Raw genomic sequence first — 26,134 nt, 5'->3', positions numbered from 1 at the left:
CGTTAGCCCAACACTTAATTATTGCTTATTTTTTAAGTGTTAAAAGCAAGAAAAAAGCTTTCCACTTTATATTGTTGAGTTTTTGAAGGTATTCTTTTATGTTCAGTATTTATCAAAAAAAACAGTAACATTGTGAAATACTCTTACCATTTCAAAAAAGCTGTTTTCTGTTTTGACATATTTTGAAATGCAATTTATTCCTGTGAAAGCAAAGCTACATCTGAGTCGCATGATCCTTCAGAAATCATTCAAATATGCTGATTACACATACACACACACACACCGTCTTTGATTTTGTTTGTGAAATATAACATGTTGTTTTTTGTGCAAGTGAGACAAGTTTTCACCATGCATTTCAAAAGCAGAACATCTCATGAAGCAGCTTCAGCATAACCCTCAGGAGAAAAGAAGAGATGTTCTCAAGCAATTAACAATGTAGGAACTTTCTGCCACAGCTATGTAAGCATATAATGAGCATGTGCCCAAAACAGGACAGAAATATTCATTCATGAATATGCACACATTAAAGAGAATTCATATCTCACTGGAGTGAAATGAAGTCCATGACTGAAAATAGCCAATGCATGTCAATCATGAGACTTTTTGGCATATCACATTCAACTGATAAGACAAAATTATAAAAGGAAAAAAGGGTTTCTTCCTCCTAAACTCAAATTAGTCTCTCAAAACTCTTAAAATAAAACCATTTTAAAACCATAGGCCATGTTAATTGTACGATATGAAAGACAATTTGTGTGGCTGACATGATCAAAGTGACTGAGAGTTACTTTTATTTCTTGTTGTAAGTATGAGGAATTAATCATAAATGCACTTAAAGCTGATATGTGTAATCATTTTAGTGGTTAACACTTCCTCCTAAAAAGTGTAAAAGCTGCCTCTGTGGTGCTTTCAGAACATTTCTTCTTTCTTTTTTTTGTTTGAGCATCCGACCACAACAATCCAGCAAACGTCAACCAATGGCGGTCGGGGTTATCTGTTTGCCTGAGAGCCTGTTTTGAAAAAATAATAATTGTTTTCATTTTATTTGGTGGTGCAGAAATTTTACACTTCACCTACACTACGCCTGATATTATTTTCAATAAGATCAGATTTAACCGTAACTAATATATTCTTTGACAAGTGAACGAGTGTCACAAGCGCTTAAGGCAAACACCAAAGTTTAAAAGATTACTACTAAACTGCTGCATTTAGTATTCTCAGAACCATTTGGACAAGCAAAAGGGTGTTTTACTTGTGAGGACTGTCTTGAAATGAATCTGACATGCTCTGGGAAAGGAATGATGTTTGTTCTTTGAATGCTTTCTCGTCTTCTTTCTTTCATAGTCCCTTTTAAGTCTCAAGGACATTTATGCAATATAAATCCAGAGAGTTTTTCTCCCTTGCAGAACACTTAATAAAGAGGTAAATTTATGTGCAATACATATATTTATGAGTTGCTATGGGGCTTACTTGATATCCCTTACAACTATGATTGATTCTGCTGCACTGCTATGTCCTTGTAAGTAGATCTAGCGTAACTTTTTGTGAAATATAAAGACCCTTCTTTTTGAATAAGAAATTGTAGGAATATCTTCTTTCTCAAAAGATTTTAAGCATACTAAATAGAAAATACCAAAGAAAATCCTCGTTAGTGTTCAAAGGGCTTCTTTGCTGGTTACATACATTACTGACTGACTACATAATTAATTACTTTGAATAAAACTCATAAAGTGTCTCAGACCTCTGCTTCAATAGTAAGCATTAATCAGCTGAGACCACAAGCTGTAAAAATAGATTAAGCTATAACCAGGCCCACACGGGATCTGCGCCTGCAGAACAAGATATATGGAAAATTAATTCATCCAGTGTTCTACTCCTGCATGTTCAACTATTAAATATACTAGCTAATTTGATCATTATTACATTTTACAATGAATTCTTTGAATTCTACAGATTTTGTATCAGAAAAAGTCACGAGACTATTAACCTCTATACAAATGATTTTTAAATGTTTTTGATCTAAATCTGTTTTGCTCACCAAGTCTACATTTATTTGATTAAAAGCACAGTAAAACTGTAAAGTTTTAAGATATTATTACAATTTATGTTTTCTATTTGAATATATTTTAAAATGTAATTTATTTACTCCAGTCTTCCATGTCACATGATCCTTCAGAAATCATAAAATATTATCATATTATTAATATTAACATCATTAATATGATATTAATATTTTAATAGTAATATCATATTATCAATGTTGAAAATGGTTGTGCTGCTTAATGTTTTTTGTGGAAACCGTGATATATTTTTTAAATAGAAAATCAGAAGAACAGTAATGATATGAAACAGAATATTTTTGTAACAATGTAAAAGTCTTTACTGTCACTTTTTGATGTGTTTAATGCATATTTTGCTGAATAAAAGTACACTTTAAAAACCAGTGTCTGGTAACGGATTACAAGTAACGCGAGTTACGTAATCAGGATGTGCCCGTTGCCTAAATCCGAATTAGGAAAGACACAGAAATGGGCATGGTTAGGTTTGTTGCGGTAGTCGGTTACATTACAGTACATCAGATTTCACTTCTCACGTGAAGATAGCAAGGATGACTGATGGAGAATTTGGTGTGCAACAGATCCTTAGCATCATTGACAAATATCTTATCTTGTAAAATGTGTGGTCAGTACCGCCGCTCCCTATACACAGAGTACGCGTGATCACGAATTCAAAAGTGAAAGTAAAAAAGTGAGCGCGCATTCAAAAGCCATTTCAATACCCCGAATATTGATAGTGGCTGATGGATATTATAGCTCTAGACTAAATGTGAGCATGCATTTACTCAAAATTTCTTCAAAATGAATAAAAACAGTGAATTGCAATCTCAGAATATTATGAAAAACTGCAATAATTAAACATGCTAAATTACACAAATATGTATTTAATCTCACTTTATTAACCAATTTTTTTGCTGCTGACCTTCAATGATCCAATTCCACAATGACTTTAGATAAACATCACATTTGTGTTTAATTTTTTTATTGGTGAAGAAAGAGTGTTGAACTTTCTTCTCCTGTGAGAACTTTCTTCTCCAGAATGGCAGCAGCTGAAAAGGTTTATTTAAGCTATGCCATCTGTACAGGAGTGAATTTGCATTTCCCTTCAGCCTGAGGCTAATTCATTTCACTTTTGGTGTGAAAGGGCCTCTACATTTGCCAAAATATAACTTTTTTGTTATTTAAAAACAAACAAGCAAGCAACCCAAGTGAGAAAAAGTAGCGCAAAAGTAATGCAAAACATTACTTTCCATTAAAAGTAGTAATGGAAGGGTATATAGGGGGGTATATAAAGGGACCATTTTGAATCATGCGATCAGTATCATGTGACAGGATGTGACATCATTCAGACACCTGCAAAGGAGCACATGGTCATGAAGCAAAGTAACTAACTCTCTTTTAACTATTTGAGAAATTCATGTTTTCACTTGCTCATACGCATGTCCCGAAACATCAGGTCATTCGGTACAACCGCTATAAAACATGGAAAATGTTGTAATATTTTAAAAAGTTGTACTAAATATAAAATGTTTGATTGTTCTTTTGCTAGCTAGCTAGATAGATATCAGCCTGTTACCACTGTTTGAAAATATCGTCATTCGGTATAACCAAAAGTGTCATTTTTTTTACACTTTTAAAAACCTTATTTGTCAATGACTTATTTATAAGTAAAAATTTACTAGTAATTTCTGAGTAAAAGTGGTCTCAAAGTAAGTCCTAGTAAATTTCAGTGAACTGATTTCTTTAAAAAAGCAGACTGAGAGAGTGTCTGGAAAACTTGTTTGAAACAATCGTTATTTTTGCACACGATTCAGTTTGGTGATGCTAGTGTCACAAAAATTACACACTTCAGCTTTAAAGTTCACCTTTAAAATAACCTCTGTCTTGCATGTATCATTTAAATTTTTTTTTCATTTGCTAACAAGCGTTTACCAATACTGAAAATACTTTTTCTAAACTCTTAACACAGCAACACACCTACATCACACAATTTGCCAAATAGTTAATTTTCTGCTAATTTTCATATTTTGTTAAATAAACAAACTCTACATTTCAAAATGCCAAAAAATGCTAACGCTATCAAAACACAGAAAACCTGATTCAAAATATAAAGGCAGTTAAGATAATCAAGTCCAGGTGCAGGTGATCCGTGAAGATGGGGAGATGACAAGGGAAGTGAGTGCAGGTGTGGAGAACAGGAGGATGATGGGAAATGAAGTCCAGGGAAACAAGGGATCTGTGACAACATATGTCTGGGCAGGATTGATTTTGAAATATTTTAAAATATCTGATACTTGCGCGATAAACAATATGGTACAGATATATCATGCCTTCTTTTTTTAAAGAGAGACAAGACAAAAAAGGGAGCAACTCTATAACAAACCATGCATTCAATAAAATAAATAAAAATAACAGCAGCCGTCTGAGTTTATGTTTGAGTGTGTATTTTTATCTGAACTCTCTCTGAATCCATTGTTAAGGTCAGCAGAGCGTTTTGAGCTCCGATGCTAACAGTCTGTTCTATCCAGAGTGATATAATGATTTTGCTGTTGCAATTGATGAGTGCTAGACAGATGGCACCCTCATCCTCAGGGATCTGTGCCAGATTTGGCTCTGGGTTCAATACATTAATGAGAACTCTCTCAAAGTGCTTTTTAGGTATGACAGGGGACAAATACATCAACTGAACAGTGTACAGTACAATGCAAGGCTGAGCGCTGATGTTACGTCATACTGAAAGCTGCATAACGTCTTAAATATGTAAGAATCACATTCATTTTAATCCTACAAATATTTATTTTCTTACATTTTCTCTTGGCTTTACATGTTTCTGCAACTGAGAATTTATTAATTAAATAGTGCAGTTTTCCAGATGAAGAGAAAGACATTAAAAGGTTTTGTTTCGTTCAGATTTTCTTACACAATGTTTGTTTATAGCTGAACATATACATTTAATTACAGTATAATGGTGAATTGCTTCTTCATTCTCGCTAATAGTAGCACATAAATGCAATCACCTGAAACGTTAGCCCAACACTTAATTATTGCTTATTTTTTAAGTGTTAAAAGCAAGAAAAAAGCTTTCCACTTTATATTGTTGAGTTTTTGAAGGTATTCTTTTATGTTCAGTATTTATCAAAAAAAACAGTAACATTGTGAAATACTCTTACCATTTCAAAAAAGCTGTTTTCTGTTTTGACATATTTTGAAATGCAATTTATTCCTGTGAAAGCAAAGCTACATCTGAGTCGCATGATCCTTCAGAAATCATTCAAATATGCTGATTACACATACACACACACACACCGTCTTTGATTTTGTTTGTGAAATATAACATGTTGTTTTTTGTGCAAGTGAGACAAGTTTTCACCATGCACCATGATATTAATATTTTAATAGTAATATCATATTATCAATGTTGAAAATGGTTGTGCTGCTTAATGTTTTTTGTGGAAACCGTGATATATTTTTTAAATAGAAAATCAGAAGAACAGTAATGATATGAAACAGAATATTTTTGTAACAATGTAAAAGTCTTTACTGTCACTTTTTGATGTGTTTAATGCATATTTTGCTGAATAAAAGTACACTTTAAAAACCAGTGTCTGGTAACGGATTACAAGTAACGCGAGTTACGTAATCAGGATGTGCCCGTTGCCTAAATCCGAATTAGGAAAGACACAGAAATGGGCATGGTTAGGTTTGTTGCGGTAGTCGGTTACATTACAGTACATCAGATTTCACTTCTCACGTGAAGATAGCAAGGATGACTGATGGAGAATTTGGTGTGCAACAGATCCTTAGCATCATTGACAAATATCTTATCTTGTAAAATGTGTGGTCAGTACCGCCGCTCCCTATACACAGAGTACGCGTGATCACGAATTCAAAAGTGAAAGTAAAAAAGTGAGCGCGCATTCAAAAGCCATTTCAATACCCCGAATATTGATAGTGGCTGATGGATATTATAGCTCTAGACTAAATGTGAGCATGCATTTACTCAAAATTTCTTCAAAATGAATAAAAACAGTGAATTGCAATCTCAGAATATTATGAAAAACTGCAATAATTAAACATGCTAAATTACACAAATATGTATTTAATCTCACTTTATTAACCAATTTTTTTGCTGCTGACCTTCAATGATCCAATTCCACAATGACTTTAGATAAACATCACATTTGTGTTTAATTTTTTTATTGGTGAAGAAAGAGTGTTGAACTTTCTTCTCCTGTGAGAACTTTCTTCTCCAGAATGGCAGCAGCTGAAAAGGTTTATTTAAGCTATGCCATCTGTACAGGAGTGAATTTGCATTTCCCTTCAGCCTGAGGCTAATTCATTTCACTTTTGGTGTGAAAGGGCCTCTACATTTGCCAAAATATAACTTTTTTGTTATTTAAAAACAAACAAGCAAGCAACCCAAGTGAGAAAAAGTAGCGCAAAAGTAATGCAAAACATTACTTTCCATTAAAAGTAGTAATGGAAGGGTATATAGGGGGTATATAAAGGGACCATTTTGAATCATGCGATCAGTATCATGTGACAGGATGTGACATCATTCAGACACCTGCAAAGGAGCACATGGTCATGAAGCAAAGTAACTAACTCTCTTTTAACTATTTGAGAAATTCATGTTTTCACTTGCTCATACGCATGTCCCGAAACATCAGGTCATTCGGTACAACCGCTATAAAACATGGAAAATGTTGTAATATTTTAAAAAGTTGTACTAAATATAAAATGTTTGATTGTTCTTTTGCTAGCTAGCTAGATAGATATCAGCCTGTTACCACTGTTTGAAAATATCGTCATTCGGTATAACCAAAAGTGTCATTTTTTTTACACTTTTAAAAACCTTATTTGTCAATGACTTATTTATAAGTAAAAATTTACTAGTAATTTCTGAGTAAAAGTGGTCTCAAAGTAAGTCCTAGTAAATTTCAGTGAACTGATTTCTTTAAAAAAGCAGACTGAGAGAGTGTCTGGAAAACTTGTTTGAAACAATCGTTATTTTTGCACACGATTCAGTTTGGTGATGCTAGTGTCACAAAAATTACACACTTCAGCTTTAAAGTTCACCTTTAAAATAACCTCTGTCTTGCATGTATCATTTAAATTTTTTTTTCATTTGCTAACAAGCGTTTACCAATACTGAAAATACTTTTTCTAAACTCTTAACACAGCAACACACCTACATCACACAATTTGCCAAATAGTTAATTTTCTGCTAATTTTCATATTTTGTTAAATAAACAAACTCTACATTTCAAAATGCCAAAAAATGCTAACGCTATCAAAACACAGAAAACCTGATTCAAAATCGAGTCATTCTGTCAAAACATAGCACTAGTTTTCTATCCAATATGAACATATAGTGCAATGACTGTCAAAATACTAACAGTTGATGGCATTATGAAAACTGCATTACTTGTCATGTTTCAGTTCTACATGCAGAAAATATGAAATCCATAGTTTTTAAAATTCAGTTTCCTTTTACTGCAGTAAAAGTATAATGCATGTAAGCCATTATACATGTTTGGTTGAGTGCTGAATGTGTGCATTCTTGGCAACAGAAGTGAGTCATTATTTTATAGAATGTGCAGTAGAAAAAGAGAAGAAGAAGAAAGTAACAGAATTGCTCAGGGCAGCTACTGGTCAAATGGGTCCCCTATGCAGAACTTCAGTGACCCCTTTGTTTGAAATCTCTTTCTGGGGTTGGGTGTGTGGTGTTGATGTTGCCCCCACAGAGGGTGGGATGGTGTCCCCTTGGTATAGTGCCCAATGCAGACCACATATTTTGTAAATATGGAACAGTGGTAGTGGAATCATTGTAGTAAAATCATTGTAGTATAAAGCTTTTACTGAAATGAAAACAAGAAATTGCTGACATTGATCAATAACAAATTCAACATACATGGCCTTTGGTGATTATGGAAGCTTTGTTTCCTCCACAGAATAAAAAAGCATAGAAGGTTATTGTGACTTTTTATCAAAAATATTTTTTATTTTGCAATTGTGAGTCTACATCTCACAATCCTGACTTTTTTTCTCAGAATTGTGAGATATAAACTATGAATTGAGAGAAAAAAGTCAGAATTGTGAGATAAAAAGTCAAAATTACCTTTTTTCTATTTTCTATTCATGGCAGAAATAAGCGTTCATAGGTTCTACATGTGTAAGGGGGAAAACCATAGAGATGCACAATCCAGCACACATTCTTCCTCCTCTCCCATACAAAGAGTCCTATTTTACAGTGTGTCCATGTAATGAAAATAAATTCAACACCTGACTATGCCTCTAACTGAGATTGGAATCTGCTATTTCTAAATATTTAAGTGAGCTGCTAATTTAAAACGCTTATCAGTTCTTGATCTGTTGCTATGGCAACAGTGTTTGAAAAATATTAAAAATCTTTTTACAGGTCTTCATTTGTTATGTCTTGACATTATTCTAATGAAGTTTGAAGCAAATTTGGTAAAAATTAGAGGGTAACACACTTCCTGCTGCCAGTTGATGGCGCTATAATTTTGACTCACAATAGTCACATCCATGTGATCGGCTTCCTACAATTGAGCACACAGCTGAAGTTTCATAAACATCAATCAATGTTTGCAGAGGTTATAACACATTTCCTGTTTACCTTTTCTCGCCATAAAGTCGTTGCCTCGCCACGGCCAAACTGTTCGAGATATCAAAAATCCACTCGCAATTTTACATCCTCAATGTCTTGACTTCATGCTGATCGAGTTTGGTGGTGATCGGAATAATCGGCTAGGAGGAGTATATCAAAATCCAGAGCGTGCGTTTTTCAAACAACCCATAATAGCTGACTTCCTGTTGAGCTGTCGTATAACTTAGAGCATGAAAGTTGTTCGGCCCGATGAGGTCTATATGAGTACAGAGTTTCATACAAATACATGCAAGCGTGTTTGATATATAGACCAAGTTTTCGGACACCATTCAAGGGGGCGCTGTTGAGCCCCCCTGCCACGCCCGGGTCCCATCCTTTGTGGCATCCTAATGGCCGCAGATTCCAATGTGTGTGCCAATTTTCAAGAGTTTTTTAACAATGTTTTATTTTTTAGAGTGCACTCAGTCAGTATTTGTTTTATATTTATTTTCCAGTACTGCTGTAGTTGTAAAAGTATAAGTTTTATCCTATATTTAAAGAGTGGAACATTAGGTCTTTATTTCTGACTTGCTGTGTTTAAGCATTTGCAAATAAGATGAGAAAGAGCCATGATTCTGGTATGGGGTAAGCTTACATGAAAAGAAAATGTAAGCATTTTAGAAACGTGTTAATTGACTGCATTTTGTGTGAAAACGACATGAATTGTGTTAATGGTATGGTCACAACAGACGGATGTTCTGCTAAATGTGTTTAGAGTTTTGAGAATGTGACTACAGATTGGACATAGTATGTTAGCAATTGAAAAAAACTGTAAAAACCTTATCCTCCAGTTTCACAGACTTAAACTAGTCCCAGACTAAAATGCATGTTTGAGCTGTTTTAACTGAGAGCAACTTATCTTAAAATATGTCAGTGCCATTGTTTTGTCTCAAGATGCACACCAGTAGTGTATTTTCTTATGCATGTTTATAAAAGCTACTTAAATCTTAATCCTGGCTTAATCTAAGCCCTGTCTGTGAAACCGGGCCTAAAAGTATCTACTGATCTAGTGAAATGTAAGCACTATAAACTCCCCGTGAAATCTCTTAATTATAATGCAGCACGTGCAAAGTACTGTTAAATACTGTTCACACAATTTGTGTAAAATCCACCCTCCTTCACACCGCGCATACATACATTAAACGTGCGAATCAAACAGAATAAAATATTCATTGGCACCCCAAAGTTTTTTGTCTTATACGTCAACACACAAAGCCTCTGCATATCTTGCAAGTCTTAGTGTGGCAGGCAGCATGACACATTCTGCATACTCTCACACTGTTTTCTTTTCTTTTTTGAAAGGCTTACCTGGTATAAAGCTCCCTTGGACAAGATCTTTGTATGCCCACCAACCATCGTGCAGCTTTGATGACGCTGGCTGTGCTGCGGGAAAAGAAGAAATTCACACATCACTCACCCACGGCTCTTTGAACATACAGTCACACCTGTAATAGACCCCAGCTCCCCGTGGAGAGAAGTTTCTGCTGTCAAATGAGAGGATGGAGTTGTCTCTAATGCTTCAAGGCACATTTAAAAAGTCTTTTTGAGGCAAAATTCAACGTATTTGACCAAAAAAAGTAGCATGCAAATTTAAAAAAGAAAATCAATATTTGCCAGAAAAAAAATTTGTCAGATGACGACAGATGCATCCTGGATCCTCTGCTCTGGGCCCTGTCGGCGTAGCTGGAAAGTAGGTCACAGAGGCAGCAGACTCCAGCATTCTGAATTCACTCTGTTATCTCACATCACTATTCCCCTCACCTCTCTCCCTCTGGCTTCAGGCTGCAGCTTGCATCATATCCACTGCCAAGTCAAGCACTCAGGGCTGCTCTTTAATACACCACACCACGGCTCTACTCTCAAGCCAGGTTGCTTTGATGTGCCCGTCCTGAACGGGGCGGAGGATTGGAGCACAATTTGCTTCCACCCCAATTTATCGACATCTGTATCTAAGATATGAGAAGCTTGTGCACTTTCACTTATATGACTCATAGGAAGCTGCTATTTCTTAGGCTACACTATCTAGAAGCATCAAGAGCCAAGGATTTGCTGTAAGTGCAGGCGCTGAGATTCATACACCGGGAGATTCGTGAAATGCTGACACTCGATTGAGCCCCGCTACCCATATATCCTCTCTGTTGTGTGTGGCTCCCTGTGCGCACTGTGAGATATTGAACTGAACATAAAAAGGCTCGTGTATTATTTCACACAGCACGTTTTTGACACGCATGAGTCACTTTGATATCATTGGCTGGAATGAGGAAAATAATCCTCATGCATTTAACCAGATGGCTTGATTTTGATTTTTCTCACACTCACAGTCATCGTCTCCTCTGTACTAGACTGACCTCGAATCACACATCAACTTCCTTTCAAAGAAATATTAAGGGCTTTTCTGTAAAAACCCTTCATGCACACATCTCACTCTTTGAAGATCTAGCTTCTGTCTGTATTTTATAGATTCCCATTCCCAGAAGGAAGGATGACGTCAAACTCAGAATTGCCAAAACAAACTGGGTACTTCAATAATGCAGAAGAACCGGATAAACCCATGGAGAAAACAATTTAATACTTTTGCGTTTATCTTTTGTCACTTTTTATGTCTTTCTGTTTTATTTCTCAGCAGTGAAAAGCATTTTATAGTGTTTAATATTACTATAAGATGTTTGTACTCATTAGAGAAAGATTTGATTTGCTCATACTCTTCTCAAACCTGAGAAGATGGAAAGGATTGAGAACTCTGCTGAAAAGAAAGCAGTTGAAACCAGTCTAAGATGGTTTGCTGGTCTCCCAGCCTGGCCAAACACATCTGTTGGCTGATTTTAAAGGGGTTTTGGCGCTTTTTAGCTGATTAGCCTGACAGACCACCTTGGTCAGGCTTGGAAGCCATCTTAAACCACATTAAAGACCAGAAATCTGTCTTAATCTTGTTTAAGACTATATTCTTCAAATCCCTGGTCATTCTTTTCTCAAAACCTATGTTGTTGTTGTTGATGATGTTTTAGCCCAGAATAGCCTACAGCTATGCAGAAAATGATTTTTTTGGGAAGCAATTTTTCCCATCTTTTAATTTTTGAGATGATGACCTTGCTGGGGGGAAAAAAGCCTATCTGGTCTCAAAGTCTGGTCAAATTATTCTGTGGACTGGTTTTAGAAAGGTTCTTGGTACTTTTCAGATTGGCCAAACCAGGAACACCAACATAAAACCATCAGGCTGGAAGACCATCTTAATAGCTAAAGCCTGCTTACACCAGCTAAAACTAGCAAACCATCTTTTGTCTGGCTTCAGATTTTTTTTTTTTTTTTTTCTCAGCAGGGCAGTCAGTAAACAATCACTTCAGACAGTAAATATACAGTATTTTGTTATGAGCAAAAGAAAAAAGACACATGAGATGCAATGATTAGTACAATAATAATTTAAAATCTGGCTTTGGATATTTATGCATTGCCAGCATTATGAAAATTCCGCTATAGGCTATATATTAACAACAGAGCTGCCAGCAGTTAAGCATGCTGAGAGTGAGTTTTCATGTGTGAAGACAGTTTACTGTACCTTCAACAAAGACGACATTAACGTTGAGAATCAGAATGAACTCCCAAACGTGCGGCATTCTTCATTTAGTCCATCCGGTAATTAACTTGGTAACACTTGGTCAAAGTCTGAAGCGTCATTCGCCGCGAGCGACGCTGACTCGCGCGCTCCCGTCACTCTCAAATATGATGAACATCGTCCTCTCCAAAAGATGCGACCCACCGCGCAGATTTACTCTAAAATTTACTAAAAGATAAACCACTTGACAGTTCACAGCGTGGAAACTTGCATGTCCAGACACCGACCTGTCGGCTGGTATCGCGAAAACCAAATTAGACCAAACCAATATCTTTATTCATCCTTGAGTGTGCTGTTAGGTTAATCGTGGATGGTGTTTGCGGCGTTACCTGACAGAGCGCGCGGATCTGAGGTTTAGCGCGTGCTAATCCCCCTGCAGGCGGGGCTCGCGCTCCCGTGACGCTCGCTTGAGAATGCGGTTAGTTTTGACATCTATTCAAACTCTAATGCAATTACATTCCTGCTGATTTGAGGCTTAACAGGATTAGAAATCATCACATTCCCGTTCGTTACTTACAAAATTAGTAACATGAGCGCGTATTAAGGAAAGCATGCAATCATTGTCTTTTATTAATCTACCACTTTATTTATTTACTAACGCAGATTTGAGCGCTAACTAACACACACGCTTTACATTAAACATTATTTAGCTCCGTAGATTTACAGGTCTGTTGACAACACATTTTCGACAAATTAACCTTTAACAACATAATTATTAAAACATTTTAAATATAAATACATCACTGTAAAAAACATCCACAAAATCAAGACTCTTGACTCTTTTAGACAAATTTAATTCTCACATTTACATCGTACATAAACCCCCACAATACCTAAAATATGACTATGAAATTCACTAACAAGAAACACACATACATGTGCACATCTCCCAACAGTGAAGCTAAACAGGCTAAATTTGAGATTAGGTCTTGTCCCAATCGCATAGGCGAGGAATACTTGTGTGTGTCTGTTTACTGTTCCGTGCTGAACGATTCACATTCAGTAGCCGTTTTTTTTTTTTTTTAATCCACCTCTGTTTCATAAAAACGTGACCTGATGCAAGATAAAAATATATAAAGCAAGAACCGAATGAGAAGGATGAAATAGTGAGTCACATCTGGGCAACAGATTTTAGCACTATCGGAAAGTCTGAAGAGAAGATTCAGTAGGGCTACTATTTTCAGTTAGGGCACATTATAATATATAAAATCTTCACACAGATAAATGTGTAAAAACAAAAATAAAAATACAATACAGAGCTCAACAATAAGTTCACACTGATTTTACATTCACATTCATTGATGTTTAAAGGGTTAGTTCACCCCAAAATAATGTAATTTATTATTATTAATAATGTCATTTATTACTCACCCTCATGTCGATCTACACCCGTAAGACCTTTGTTCATCTTCAGAACACAAATTAAGATATTTTTGATGAAATCCGATGGCTCAGTGAGACCTCTATTGAGAGCAAAGCCACTAAACCTCTCAAGATCCATAAAGATACTCAAAACATATTTAAATCAGTTCATGTGACTATAGTGGTTCAATATTAATAATATTATAAAGCGACGAGAATACTTTTTGTGCGCCCAAAAAAACAAAATAACGACTTCTCAACAATATCTCGTGATGGCCGATTTCAAAACACTGCTTCGAAGCTTTACAAATCTTTTGTTTCGAATCAGTGATTCGGATCTCCTATCAAACAGCTAAACTGCTGAAATCACATGACTTTGGCGCTCAGATTCGATTCGTAAAGCTTAGAAGCAGTGTTCTGAAATCGGCCATCGCTAGATATTGTGGAGAAGTCGTTATTTTGTTTGTTTGTTTGTTGGCGCACAAAAAGTATTCTCGTCGCTTCACTGTTTCAAATATGTTTTTAGTAGCTTTCCGGATCTTGAGAAGTTCGGTGGCTTTGCTCTCAATTGACCCTTCGCAGGGAGTTTGATTGACAAGCGATCTAACTGTTCAGAACGCCGAATCCGCCATTTTGTCCGACCAAGCAGTCAGGAGTTAGAAGATTAACCTCGGTGGACTTGAACTTGAAAAATGGTGTGTACTGACGTCTTTCTGCGTTTGAAACAACATTCCTTCTGATGTTCATTCATGTTTATTTGATGCTATAAATTAACTAGTGATCGGTTCACGAGCCTCTTGATCTGAGGCGCTACAGCAATCTGTCACGACACATTAAAGAGCCACAAAACGGTTTTTATTGTTTGAATTTCTTTTAAAAAATTACACAATTTTAAAGCTGGGACTTTCTTATCATAAGTAACCTGCTCTGTCTTGTCTGTCGACGTGTTGTCAGTGTCCTCTTTGCTCTGCGATGTATTTTTCACTGAGTGTGGCGTGACAGTGCCATGGCTTGTCGGACAAAGCAACAGTAAAAAAGGGGGGCGGGTCTTTGCAAAGGGTCAATAGAGGCCTCACTGAGCCATCGTATTTCATCAAAAATATCTTAATTTGTGTTCTGAAGATGAACGAAGGTCTTACAGGTGTGGAACGACATGATAGAACTTTCATTTTGGGGTGAACTAACCTTTTAAGGGTTTGGATTTGTGACAGTTCAGCAGAATTTGGAACAACAATATTATCTTTTTGTCAAAATTGATCATTCCTTTGTGGTGGGGACTAATCTTAACTGCTGAGCCAGTAGAAATCCTCATTGTTGAGCTCTCCAGCATACATAATACATGTATTCAGTTGAAAAACAATAACAAAATAAACATCAAAACAGAAATCTCACACAGAGTCTTCTGTATAATCAATTAATATCAGGCAGTTGAATGAACATGTTCAATTATATCTGATATCCATATGAAGTTCCAATCCAATCAGGTAGTCAGTTGCATTGATTCAGATAATAAATATCTGTAAACGTCCATTCCACTGTCTAAGAGAGACAGTTTGACAGTGCATTCATCAGTAGTACGGTTTCTTCTCAGTCCAGTTTGTGATCCAGTGTTTCTTGTTGTTTTGTTGTTCCACAATCAAAAAGCCCTGGTTTACCTGGTACTGTTCCTTCTTACAAATCTTCACACCTTGGTATTTTGGCATAGTTCGGAAGTAGGCAGCCCGCTTAAAAAACCCACTCTGCGAGAAAGCATAAGAAAGAGCATTGTGAGCGAGGTGAGCGTCTTACCACAGGATGTATATATTCAGAGAAGCTTCGAGAAATCTTGACTATAGTATTTTATGAGATTACAAGATAAACATTACATAGCAACTGACTCAAGTGAAATTACGAAGAGAGCAAATTATTGTGAGTATAAATGTGTGATAAATTCAGCAGCAGATTGTAAAGGGGAAAGGAAAGCTTGTTATCTCTGTAGGAGAAGATGTGATCAGAAGGAGTTTGTTGCTCAGTTGAAAGCAAGCCCTCAAACGGCAAAAAGGAAAAGAACATGGTAACGCAGAAGGAAGTTATTAGTCTTGTCAAAGCAAGAAAAAGCATTCAGAAGTTGGATTAAAGCAATATACAGTTCATGTTATAAGACATCATTCTATCTCAAAAGATAACAGCATCCCAAGCCTGAGGACATAACAAAGAGCCTCACATATCAATTTGTTTCAGGAAAAAAACAACCTCTAGTGTTTTTGAGAGCAATGATGAGAGTCAAAAACAGACGAGGCAAGTGTTGTGTCTCAAAAGGGAAGAAGAAAGATATTATTAGCGGAGCTTGCATGGAATATATTATTGTTAATCAAGCCAAGCGTTTTAGCTGGAGAGCTGTTGACTGTGGCACCTACGAACTTGCTATTTGTGTCACAGGCCCACAAAGGCCAGGGAATCTCAGTCCTCCTCTGTAAGCCGGTCATTTTCTGATGGCTGTGTTTTCATTTCTGCTTTCTGGGCCTTGGCCTCATAAAGCTCTCTGGTGTTGGCTCTCTTGAAGAAACCACACTGGGGAACAGGATTCAGATATGAGCAATCAAACAAAACAAAAGACATGGAGAGAGAAAGTGATCTAGGCATGAATTGACTGCTCTTCTGGTACAAATGTCTTGATATGTGTGTGATGTATTTAAAATCATCATTTAAAATATATCCATACCATACAAGTAAAAAATTGAATACATGTAATTTGACAGCAAAATAATGAAAAAATGTGTTTGGGGAAATAAAAAGCAGGAATGACAATATAATTCATGCGGAAAATTGATATTCTATTTAACAAGAACATACACATATATAATGTGATTTATTTTTAGTGCAAAACATATTTTTCTATTATTTAGTTTGTGTGTGTGACAGTTCACTATTGATCATGTGGCCAACTATTTTAATACTGTAGTTTGATATATTAAAATTATATGTGACCCTGGTCCACAAAAACCAGTCATAAGGGTCAATTTTTTAAAATTGGTATTTATACATCACCTGAAAGCTGAATAAATAAGCTTTCCATTGATATATGGTTTGTTAGGACAGGACAATATTTGGTCGAGATACATATTTGAATATCTGAAATCTGAGGGTGCAAAAAAAAAAAAATAAAATATTGAGAAAATCACCTTTAAAGTTGTCCAAATGAGGTCCTTAGCAATGCATATCCACTCACAAAAATACATTTTTGATATATTTACGGTAGGAAATTTACAAAATATCTTCATGTTACATGATCTTTACTTAAGGGGAGAAAACACTGTTTTTTCAGGCACCTGTCAATTTTGAGATTTTGTACTTTTTGGCTTTTCATAAAGTGTTTTTTCAGACTGGTGGAAAGAAAACATTCAAAATACACTTTTAAGTGTATATTTTATAGCACTTTATCTATTTGTGTCTATAGATTTCAATTACAGTAAATACAGTAAAAATGTCCTCTGTAAAAGCCTTTGAATTTAATATGTCCAAAAAATTAAACAAGAATTTTGAACTTGACATCATCCAATATTCAGATTTTTGTTCTAGAAATGTATGCAAATTAGCGCATATTTAATTAGATAACAGCTCATTTGCATATTTAAACATAACATTTTAGAAAACTTGTAATACAAAAAATGTTTGCAATTTTTAATGTAATCAATCAGCTGGGGTAGTATGGTGATATCTATAAGTTAATTTGTTTACCCTATTCACCTGGGGTGTCTCGCCTTAATATACTAATGATTTTGGGCATAAAAGAAAAATCAATCATTTGTGGTTTTGTGGTCCAGGGTCACATATTAGTTAACGAATATATGGTTATGATTAGTACGTTTATAGGCAACAAAGTGCCATCCTGAATGCCTGAAATGTTGGCACACAGAAACGGATGATTAAAATGTGTAGAAATATGTGTTCCCGCTCTTCTCAAGGTGGAGTTAAAAAAACAAAAAACCAACACTTTGTTTATGGTGTTAAAACATGATGCGATAGAATTAAGTTGTTGCTTGTCACTCCATCCAGAATAACTTGCAGATGTGAGAACAAGAGGAACGTGTGAAGTATTGAAGCACAAAAAGTTCCTTACTTTCCACAGTAAAATGACAATCAGACCCAGCAGAATCACTCCAGCCAGCACAGACACAATGATTATCCACAGAGGCGCTTCATACGGAAGCTCTTCTGACATTGCAGGGTCTATAAATACTCTAAACTAAACAGAGAAAAGATGTTTACTGTCATTAATCTCCAATGCACCAGAAAACATATACAGGAAAATTGCCTCATTTTAATAATTATTTGATTTTCTCTCACTTATGCTAAATGTATGCAAGAGAGATTTCCAGATAGAAGAGGAAACTTGAGTTTGTACCTCACGGGTGTTATTGTTCATCTTGATGGTTGGTTTGTCTGTTTTTAGAATCAGTGTGGCACTACCCAACACAACAACACGTAGAGCATTGTAGTCCTGTAAACAGAGCAGCACAAATGTTATTTTCAGGACTTTACATTGAATATCAAGTACAGTAAGGGTTTTCGAACCCTTCTTCCCCAGCATGGGGAATGATTTCCATAACGATTCCATATGATCAAAGATTGTGAATGTGAACATGTACGGGGAACTTACGGGGCTATTCAAAATAGAACATTTTCACTCTGTTCAAATGAACAAAGTGACTTGAATAAAGATTAGTTCATTTTGCTGAATGAGAGACTCAGTAAAATGATCCGATTTTCCCATCACATATAACGGACACACTCAGCTCAGGTCATGGAGTAGACTACTAATCAGCTGATGAGTTAATTCAGCTGGGTTAAACATGGGAGACATCCAAAATATGCAGTGCTGCTGAGGATCCAGGAACAGTTTGAAAATCCTTACAGGGATGTGTTTCCCAAAAGTCTTGTTTCTGCAGTAGTTTCTATACAGGCCTACGGTACAGTAAATGCTGACAAATATTTAAGTCATTTTAACATTCTTCAATGTATTTCACACTGTAGATCATAATTACATTTTAAATTTGCACATACACTGGCTCCAAAACGCATTTGAAAGCATAATGCAGAATATATATATCTCATATCCTTGGAATTCTAAGGTTCTTATCTGACATTTTTGGCAAAATTGAGGTATTCACATATTTTTATTCTGTGACAACTTATTTACATTATGTGATGTTTTTTTAAGGTGTGTACATTTTGGGTCTTTTTATTTAGAAAACAAAAAAGGTTCTGTCTACAGAGTCAAATGGAATGCAAAAACTCAACAAAAAAAAGCTCAATATCTCAAGACACTCAGAATGCAGAGTTCAGAATGGGGTCGGTGAGATTTGTTTTTGTTGCTGTTTTTTTTTTTTTTTTTTTTGATTTTTTGAGATTAATAGTCTTATTCAGTAATGACATATTCAATTGATCATAAATGACAGTAAAGACATTCAAAATGTTACAAAATATTTCTATTTCAAATAAATGTTGTTCTTTTGAACTTTCCATTTATAAAAAATCCCGGTTTCCACAAAAATATTAAGCAGCACAACTTTTTTCAAAATGCCGATGCTGAAAATTTGTTTCTTCATAACATTAAGTTTGAACCACTGTAGTCACATCATGAACTATTTTTTAAGTCTTTATTACCTTTCTGGGCCTTAAAGGTGCCATAGAATGTTTTTTTTACAAGATGTAATATAAGTCTAAGGTGTCCCCTGAATGTGTCTGTGAAGTTTCAGCTCAAAATACCCCATAGATTTTTTTTAATTAATTTTTTTAACTGCCTATTTTGGGGCATAATTAGAAATGCGCCAATTCAGGTTGCGGCCCCTTTAAATCTTGCCTTAAACAGTGCATAAACAAAGTTCACACAGCTAATATAACCCTCAAAATGGATCTTTACAAAGTATTCGTCATGCATACTGCATGCATGCATTATGCGAGTATTGTATTTATTTGGATGTTTACATTTGATTCTGAATGCAGAGGCTATATGCTCTGTGGCTAACAGGCTAATGCTACACTGTTGGAGAGATTTATAAAGAATGAAGATGTGTTTATGAATTATATAGACTGCAAGTGTTTAATAATGAAAAAAAATGACGGCTCTTGTCTCCGTGAATACAGTAAGAAACGATGGTAACTTTAACCACATTTAACAGTACATTAGCAACATGCTAACGAAACATTTAGAAAGACAGTTTACAAATATCACTAAAAATATCATGTTATCATGGATCATGTCAGTTATTATTGCTCCATCTGCCATTTTTCGCTGTTTTCCTTGCTTGCTTACCTAGTCTGATGATTCAGCTGTGCACATCCAGACGTTAATTGTGTGCAATGCCTTGAACATGAGCTGGCATATGCAAATATTGGGGGCGTACATATTAATGATCCCGAATGTTACGTAACAGTCAGTGTTATGTTGAGATTCGCCTGTTCTTCGGAGGTCTTTTAAACAAATGAGATTTATATAAGAAGGAGGAAACAATGGAGTTTGAGACTCACTGTATGTCATTTCCATGTACTGAACTCTTGTTATTTAACTATGCCAAGATAAATTCAATTTTTAATTCTAGGGCACCTTTAAAAGTGGTACTTTTGTTGCAGTATATCAGAGGCCAGAAAGCTCTCGGATTTCAACAAAAATATCTTAATTTGTGTTCGGAAGATGAACGTCATGAGGGTGATTACTTAATGACAGAATTTTCATTTTTGGGTGAACTAACCCTTTATAGATGTTTAGATATTTGTATTGAAAAACAGGACAAAAATACTGGGCAAGATATTCAATATTTGCAATGCATGTAACATTTAATATCATGACTTTACAAATTTAAGACTTTCGGCTCTGATTTAAGAACTTTTAAGGCTTTAATTTGCATAAGGGCAAAGTAAGAATTTTTAAGACCCACAGAAACATTGTGTAATAATATTTCACAATATTACAGTTTGTACTGTATTTTTCATGAAAGAAAATGCATCCTTGTTGCGCATAAGATGCTTGTTTAAAAAAAATCTTACCGACCCCAAACTTTTGATTGGTAGTGTATATAAACTTTTGTAGTATATATAAACATAAATAATTCACAGAATTTTAGATGATAAAACAATAGATACTGTGTTCAAAATGAAGAGTATCTGCCCACTTTATAGATGTGAAATGTAAGTAGAACATTTCCAAAGTTAATGTGAAGAAGTACTTGAGGCGATCTGATTTCACAAATCCACTAAAAATCACATTGGGACCAGTTAAAAGTAATGGCTTAGAAAATATACTGAGAAAAAGTATCTTTCAGACTTTTTCTGAGAAAAAGTCTAGCATCATTTGTTTGCAGATGCCCCTTGATAATTTGATATTATGTTTCTATTGATATTTATGATTATGTTTCTTAGTTTGATATTCTGTGTGTTTTAGGTCTGTGTGGCCACTGTGTCAACTTTAAGTCAAAGTGTATGGTGTATTCTGAAGGACTGAATCTGGTGTAACAAATTAATCCACTTATACCACTTCATAAACAATGTCACAAAGCAAATGTGGGATTTATCCTTGAGAGTCTGGTATGCGACAAGCCTGCAGTAATGAGATGAGGAGGTGAAGTTTGAAATGAAAATGGAGCTCTGACCTCAAGCATCGTGCTGTTCCATACGCGCGCTCTGACAGTGAGATTGGCCGAGATGTTCATGCCAAGCAACGGGCAGGTGAATGTCTGACAGCGGGCAGCACCATTGGAACAGTCCTGACATTGAGAGAGAATGAACAGTGACAGCCAAAACAATCTTAATTTTGTCTTTGTCTGGTCTCTGTTGCATACTACATCATGCAAAGTATCAGAGGAGACATGACATGCTAGAATCATCCAGTTGCTTAGCAACAAAACAATGGTTGAGGGAGAAGGATATACTCACCAGGTTTACAAGTTCTCTGCTCTGGAGGGCCCGCGTGTTCGGGAAGGCCTGCGGTTCAGTCTGTTCAGGCTCCAAGGAGTCCTCATCTCTTTTCCTCCTCCCAGACTTGCGCTCTGACACCTAATCCACAGGAGGCAACACGTCCATCACATTAACATGCACATTATATTAAGTGCATGACAAAAGAGTGCTGGAGGAATGACATATTTTTGTAGGCCAAAACACAGAAACAAGTTAGCATTATAGCACCTTCAGTTCCATCGTCCCGAAGAAAATGTTTTGTTTTTATGCTTTTTTGGTTAAATGTCTGAAAATGTTTTACTCTATGACATAAAAACATCAGTAATACACATTTTTTTAGAGCTTTTACTTGTCGTGGAAAGGGCGGTTGCTAGCAAGTGGCTAATTGGGACCACAGACGTTGTCAGGGACATCATGCCAAAACTCCTACTAGTCCGCTTTCATAACCTCATTTTGTTTATAATCACACTCATGCAAACTATTGTAACTCAAAATTTCTGGGATAAAAGTATTTTAAAGAAAGGCTGAAAGAGTTGGAAGCTTAATGGTGGTGATGTTGATGTCATGTGACCGTGGTGTTGTTCATTTATCGCCTAGGCTATAAATGATATCATCCAAAAGCCAATGGAAAAATCCTAGGTTTTTTTTTTTTTTAAATGCTCTATTGGATTACATCATACATTATGTAATTCTATTTCATGTTAATAATTATGCATCACCTTGAATTTGAATATTTTGATTGAGCTGCTTGGTACGAAACATGATGTTTCCATCCTCTCTTGAGTTCTTGTGCTAAATAAACCCATGTCACACTGATTTATAGGCACAGAGAGATAGATAGTCCACGAACCGCCCTCAATTTCATATTAGGAGATGGACTTCTTGAAAATAAATCCCACACGGCTTTGTACATTGAGTGTGATTGCAGTGCGAACTGTGAGTAATATAGTTCTGGGAAAGGAGGAGGTCCCAGTCCCAGCATGATTTCTTCTGCTGCTTCTCTGAGGGATTCAACTGGCTGGATTCTGCTAAACTGCTCTGTCATCAGTGCTGTATTGCAGAAAAAACAGTGATGGAGACACACATACATCTAATCACTTACTGTGAGATTAAGGGGGTTTACGGTGTTATTTTTAGGGACACAGAAGGGCTCGGACGTTCCTGTCATCTGAATCTCTGACAGGTAAAGCAGCCACTTATTATTAGCCACCGCAGAAGGCCACTGAAAGACCACTTCCAGAAACCCCAGATTTCCCAGAGATTTTCCAGAAAGATCCACCTGCAGACAAAGGAATAAACACAAGTAACCAATTATAGTAGTTGTACACTGTCTAGTAAACAACTTGTTTAAAAGTTTGGAATAATTAAGTTTTAATAATTAAGTGCTTTGAAATAAGTCTCTTGTGCTCACCAAGGCTGCATTCATTTGATCAAAAATACAGTAAAAACATAATATGTAAGCAATAAGCTACTCGAGACTGTGCTGTATCGTGAATAAGTCACGGCTGAAGGAGTAACTTATTCACGATACAGCACTAGCCTCGAGTACATTATTGCTTTTATAAAACGGTTACCACACAATACAAATATTAAAGCCAAAAAATATGTAACAATGCAACTTTCATGAAGTAAACTCTTACTAATAGCCTTCCTTCCGCCAGAAAAAATGGTCCCTGATCGTGAACAGCAACAGAAGTTACATTATTTCCCCATTAGATGGCAGCAAAGACTGTCTTTATGAGTGTGTCAGTCAGTAGCAAAGACTTTTACATTGAAAAGACTGAATTGTTGTGAACACGGAACAAGACGCAACTGACAAATGCTTTGACTAGCGCTGTCAGTCAGGGGAAAACCCCTTAACTGTTAAAAGGACAAGATCATACATCGGACATTTAAACAGATTTTTTATTATAAACACAGGACTGACCTGAAGGAAAATGCTAAATCTGAATGCAGGTAATAAACTCGCTCACTCCATCGTTTTCTCACAATACTCTTCTACACAATACAGTAAGATTCAATGAACAATATCAACTGAGAACATACAGTTTACGTTGCTAAGAGTGGTGGCTAAGGGTGTTGTGTAGTGATACGCAGAACCGTTGGGTGAAGCGGTCATAGTCGTGTTTTATCGTGAGCTATTGACTAATCAGAATCAAGGACAGGAACTAACCGTTTTACAATGTAAAATATAGTGTATGTAAAAACAGCAATATTGTGAAATGATATTACAATTGAAAATAACTGTTTTATAATTTAATATATTTTAAGATGTAATTCATTCCTGTTATGTCAAAGCTGAATTGTCAGCATCATTACTCCAGTCTTCAGTGTCACATGATCCTTCAGAAATCATTCTAATATGATGATTTGATGTTCAAGACACGTTTTTTATGCTTAATATTTTTTACATTAATAATTTAGCACTAATATCACTTTAGGGCTGTGAAATGTTAGCGAAACGTTTCCACAGATAATGTGAAGAAGTACGTGAAAGTACTAAATCTGAGCTTATGTCCTAATTAGGCACGTTTGCAGCAAGCAACAAGACATTTTGTTAATTATTTGGTTTCTATTTCTGTTGCACTAGATAGCGCTGCCTAGAGTGAAATTGCATTGCTCCAAAAGCTGTATGTTACAGTATTTTTTCCTTACAGTGTGGACAGACAAATTATCCAACGCTGGAAACTTGCCACATCACGCCTAGTTAGGACTCAATGTTAGACTGTAAAAAGCATCTTACTATGATGTTGAATTCCACTGGGCTTCCAATTTCACTGGTACTTTTCATGGCTGATTCTCCAATTACATTGCCACTGAATTCTGTCCTAAAGTTGGGGAAAGGACTAAAAGAAAAATAGACATTTTTCAGATTCATATTTTTGCATACTCATTTGATTTTTATATAGCTCTTGCTAAAGTTGGATCTCAGGCAAAAAAGTAAGAAATGCTTGTATGCAATGCTGAAGTGCAACATGAGTCATTCTGACATCACTTTGAAATGCGGTATGGCAGAAGTAAAGATCCAGTGAAATGCTCTAAGGATAGAAATAGTGCATAACTCACATATTAAAGATGGGCTGTAGGATGTAATCCACCATTAGCACTCTCAACAGGGGTTGTAGATCATTCTGCTCGCTCGACCTGAGAAGTGCATATGAAATCATCAGCTAGTGTCCAAACCTGAATCATACTCTTTGAACAAACCTCTTGCACAGACAATTGTTCTTTCATATGCATACAAGCCGTATGTTAGTGGTTAAAGCTGCAGAACTGAGCAGTGAATCAGTGTATGTATTTGGCCCTGTTTATCCAACTTCCAGTGGGTGGGTTGGGATGTTAATGATATTCTTTCTACACAGAATTCTGCTCAACTTTACATAACTTCTTACAGAGAAATCATACAATTGTTTTTTTCATTTAGTACTACCTTGAAGCTATTTGATGTGATATAATGACTGAAATAAACCTATACAAATAAAAGCCATTGCAAAATGCAACATACAATATAAAATAAAAAGGATATGTAAACCTTTGAACAGCATAATTTGCATAAATTATTTTATTTCAAATAAGTACATTTTAAATTTTATATCATAAATTGTATCTCACTTATTTAAAAAAAAAAAAAAAAGCTAAACATCTTAGAGATTCTGCACAGGTTATGTATGAGCACAACGGTTTTTCTTCAGGATTCTGTGTCTTTAGTAGAGATATTGATTTTTTGCAAGCTCATTTCCTGCAGAACATCTCTCCACAAATGTAAGCTTATTTGAGAATCTGAAGAAAATCATGCCGATTTCTCATACGTTGAGAGCTGCAGTTCAGTCTGAATCTCCTGCGTGTCTATTGTGATTCCTCTCGTTTCAAAGGTGATCTCAATCTCCACCTGTGAAAGACATTAGCGCCCGCAAGAATGTAAGGACATCTTTTTTTTTTTTTTACATTCATTACATCTGCTCCTCGAAATGCTTTTTACTTCAATACTGTTAAATAAATTCACATACTATTATTATATCTTGTATACACTAAATAATCCTAAAGTCTCATCTGATGCCCATCTATTATGTTTGCTGCAGTATGTCTGCTTGTAAATCCCAGGTTAACACTTCAAACCTATTCATGTCAAGTCACTGATGCCAATGAGGACTTACTCTCTGATTTCGTTTGAAGGGGTCCCCCAGTTTACACCGAAGATAAGTGTCCTCGTGGTTACATTCAACTTTCAAGCTCTGCAAGAAACAAAAAGAGGAGCTTTGTAAAATTTTATCAACACTAATGTTCAAAAGTTTCATTTTTTATGTTTATGAAAGAAGTCTCTAATGCCCACCAAGGCTGCAAGTATTTGATCAATAATATATTAAAACAGTAATACTGTATCTTAAATATTATCACAATTTAAAATAACTATTTTCTTTCTTTTAATACATTTAAGTTGATCTACTATATAAACTTCTTCTTCTTCTTCTTCTGAGCCAAATTTTAGACTGTTGCTGCGTCCTA

At 35.6% G+C, this 26,134-nt stretch overlaps 2 protein-coding genes across 3 annotated transcripts in view; both read right to left on the bottom strand.

Annotated features, from left to right (window-relative positions):
* ca10b (carbonic anhydrase Xb) overlaps window positions 1–12,719 on the bottom strand; it is a 32,773-nt gene extending 20,054 nt beyond the window's left edge. Inside the window, exons 1-2 of one of the 2 annotated variants that reach the window (XM_048195181.1) lie at window positions 12,281–12,719; window positions 10,036–10,105 (exon numbers count right to left, since the gene is read on the bottom strand). In XM_048195181.1, the coding sequence (XP_048051138.1) occupies window positions 10,036–10,105; window positions 12,281–12,298 (88 nt within the window). In that variant the 5' untranslated portion in view covers window positions 12,299–12,719. Of the gene's footprint in view, window positions 1–10,035; window positions 10,111–12,280 lie in introns of both variants that reach the window. The other variant, XM_048195174.1, reaches the window with a different exon arrangement.
* A 2,068-nt stretch (window positions 12,720–14,787) lies between these two features.
* The window catches only part of itga3a (integrin, alpha 3a), a 35,169-nt gene continuing 23,822 nt past the window's right edge, over window positions 14,788–26,134 (bottom strand). The window contains 11 exon segments of the mRNA XM_048195162.1: window positions 14,788–15,438; window positions 16,100–16,249; window positions 17,799–17,924; window positions 18,084–18,179; window positions 21,328–21,441; window positions 21,611–21,730; window positions 22,734–22,910; window positions 24,375–24,477; window positions 24,698–24,775; window positions 25,441–25,520; window positions 25,786–25,863. Of these exon segments, the coding sequence (XP_048051119.1) occupies window positions 16,139–16,249; window positions 17,799–17,924; window positions 18,084–18,179; window positions 21,328–21,441; window positions 21,611–21,730; window positions 22,734–22,910; window positions 24,375–24,477; window positions 24,698–24,775; window positions 25,441–25,520; window positions 25,786–25,863 (1,083 nt within the window). The 3' untranslated portion in view covers window positions 14,788–15,438; window positions 16,100–16,138.

Source organism: Megalobrama amblycephala, linkage group LG1, assembly GCF_018812025.1.
Source record: "Megalobrama amblycephala isolate DHTTF-2021 linkage group LG1, ASM1881202v1, whole genome shotgun sequence".
Taxonomy (NCBI): Eukaryota; Metazoa; Chordata; class Actinopteri; order Cypriniformes; family Xenocyprididae; genus Megalobrama; species Megalobrama amblycephala.
This window is presented reverse-complemented; position numbering and strand designations above follow the sequence as displayed.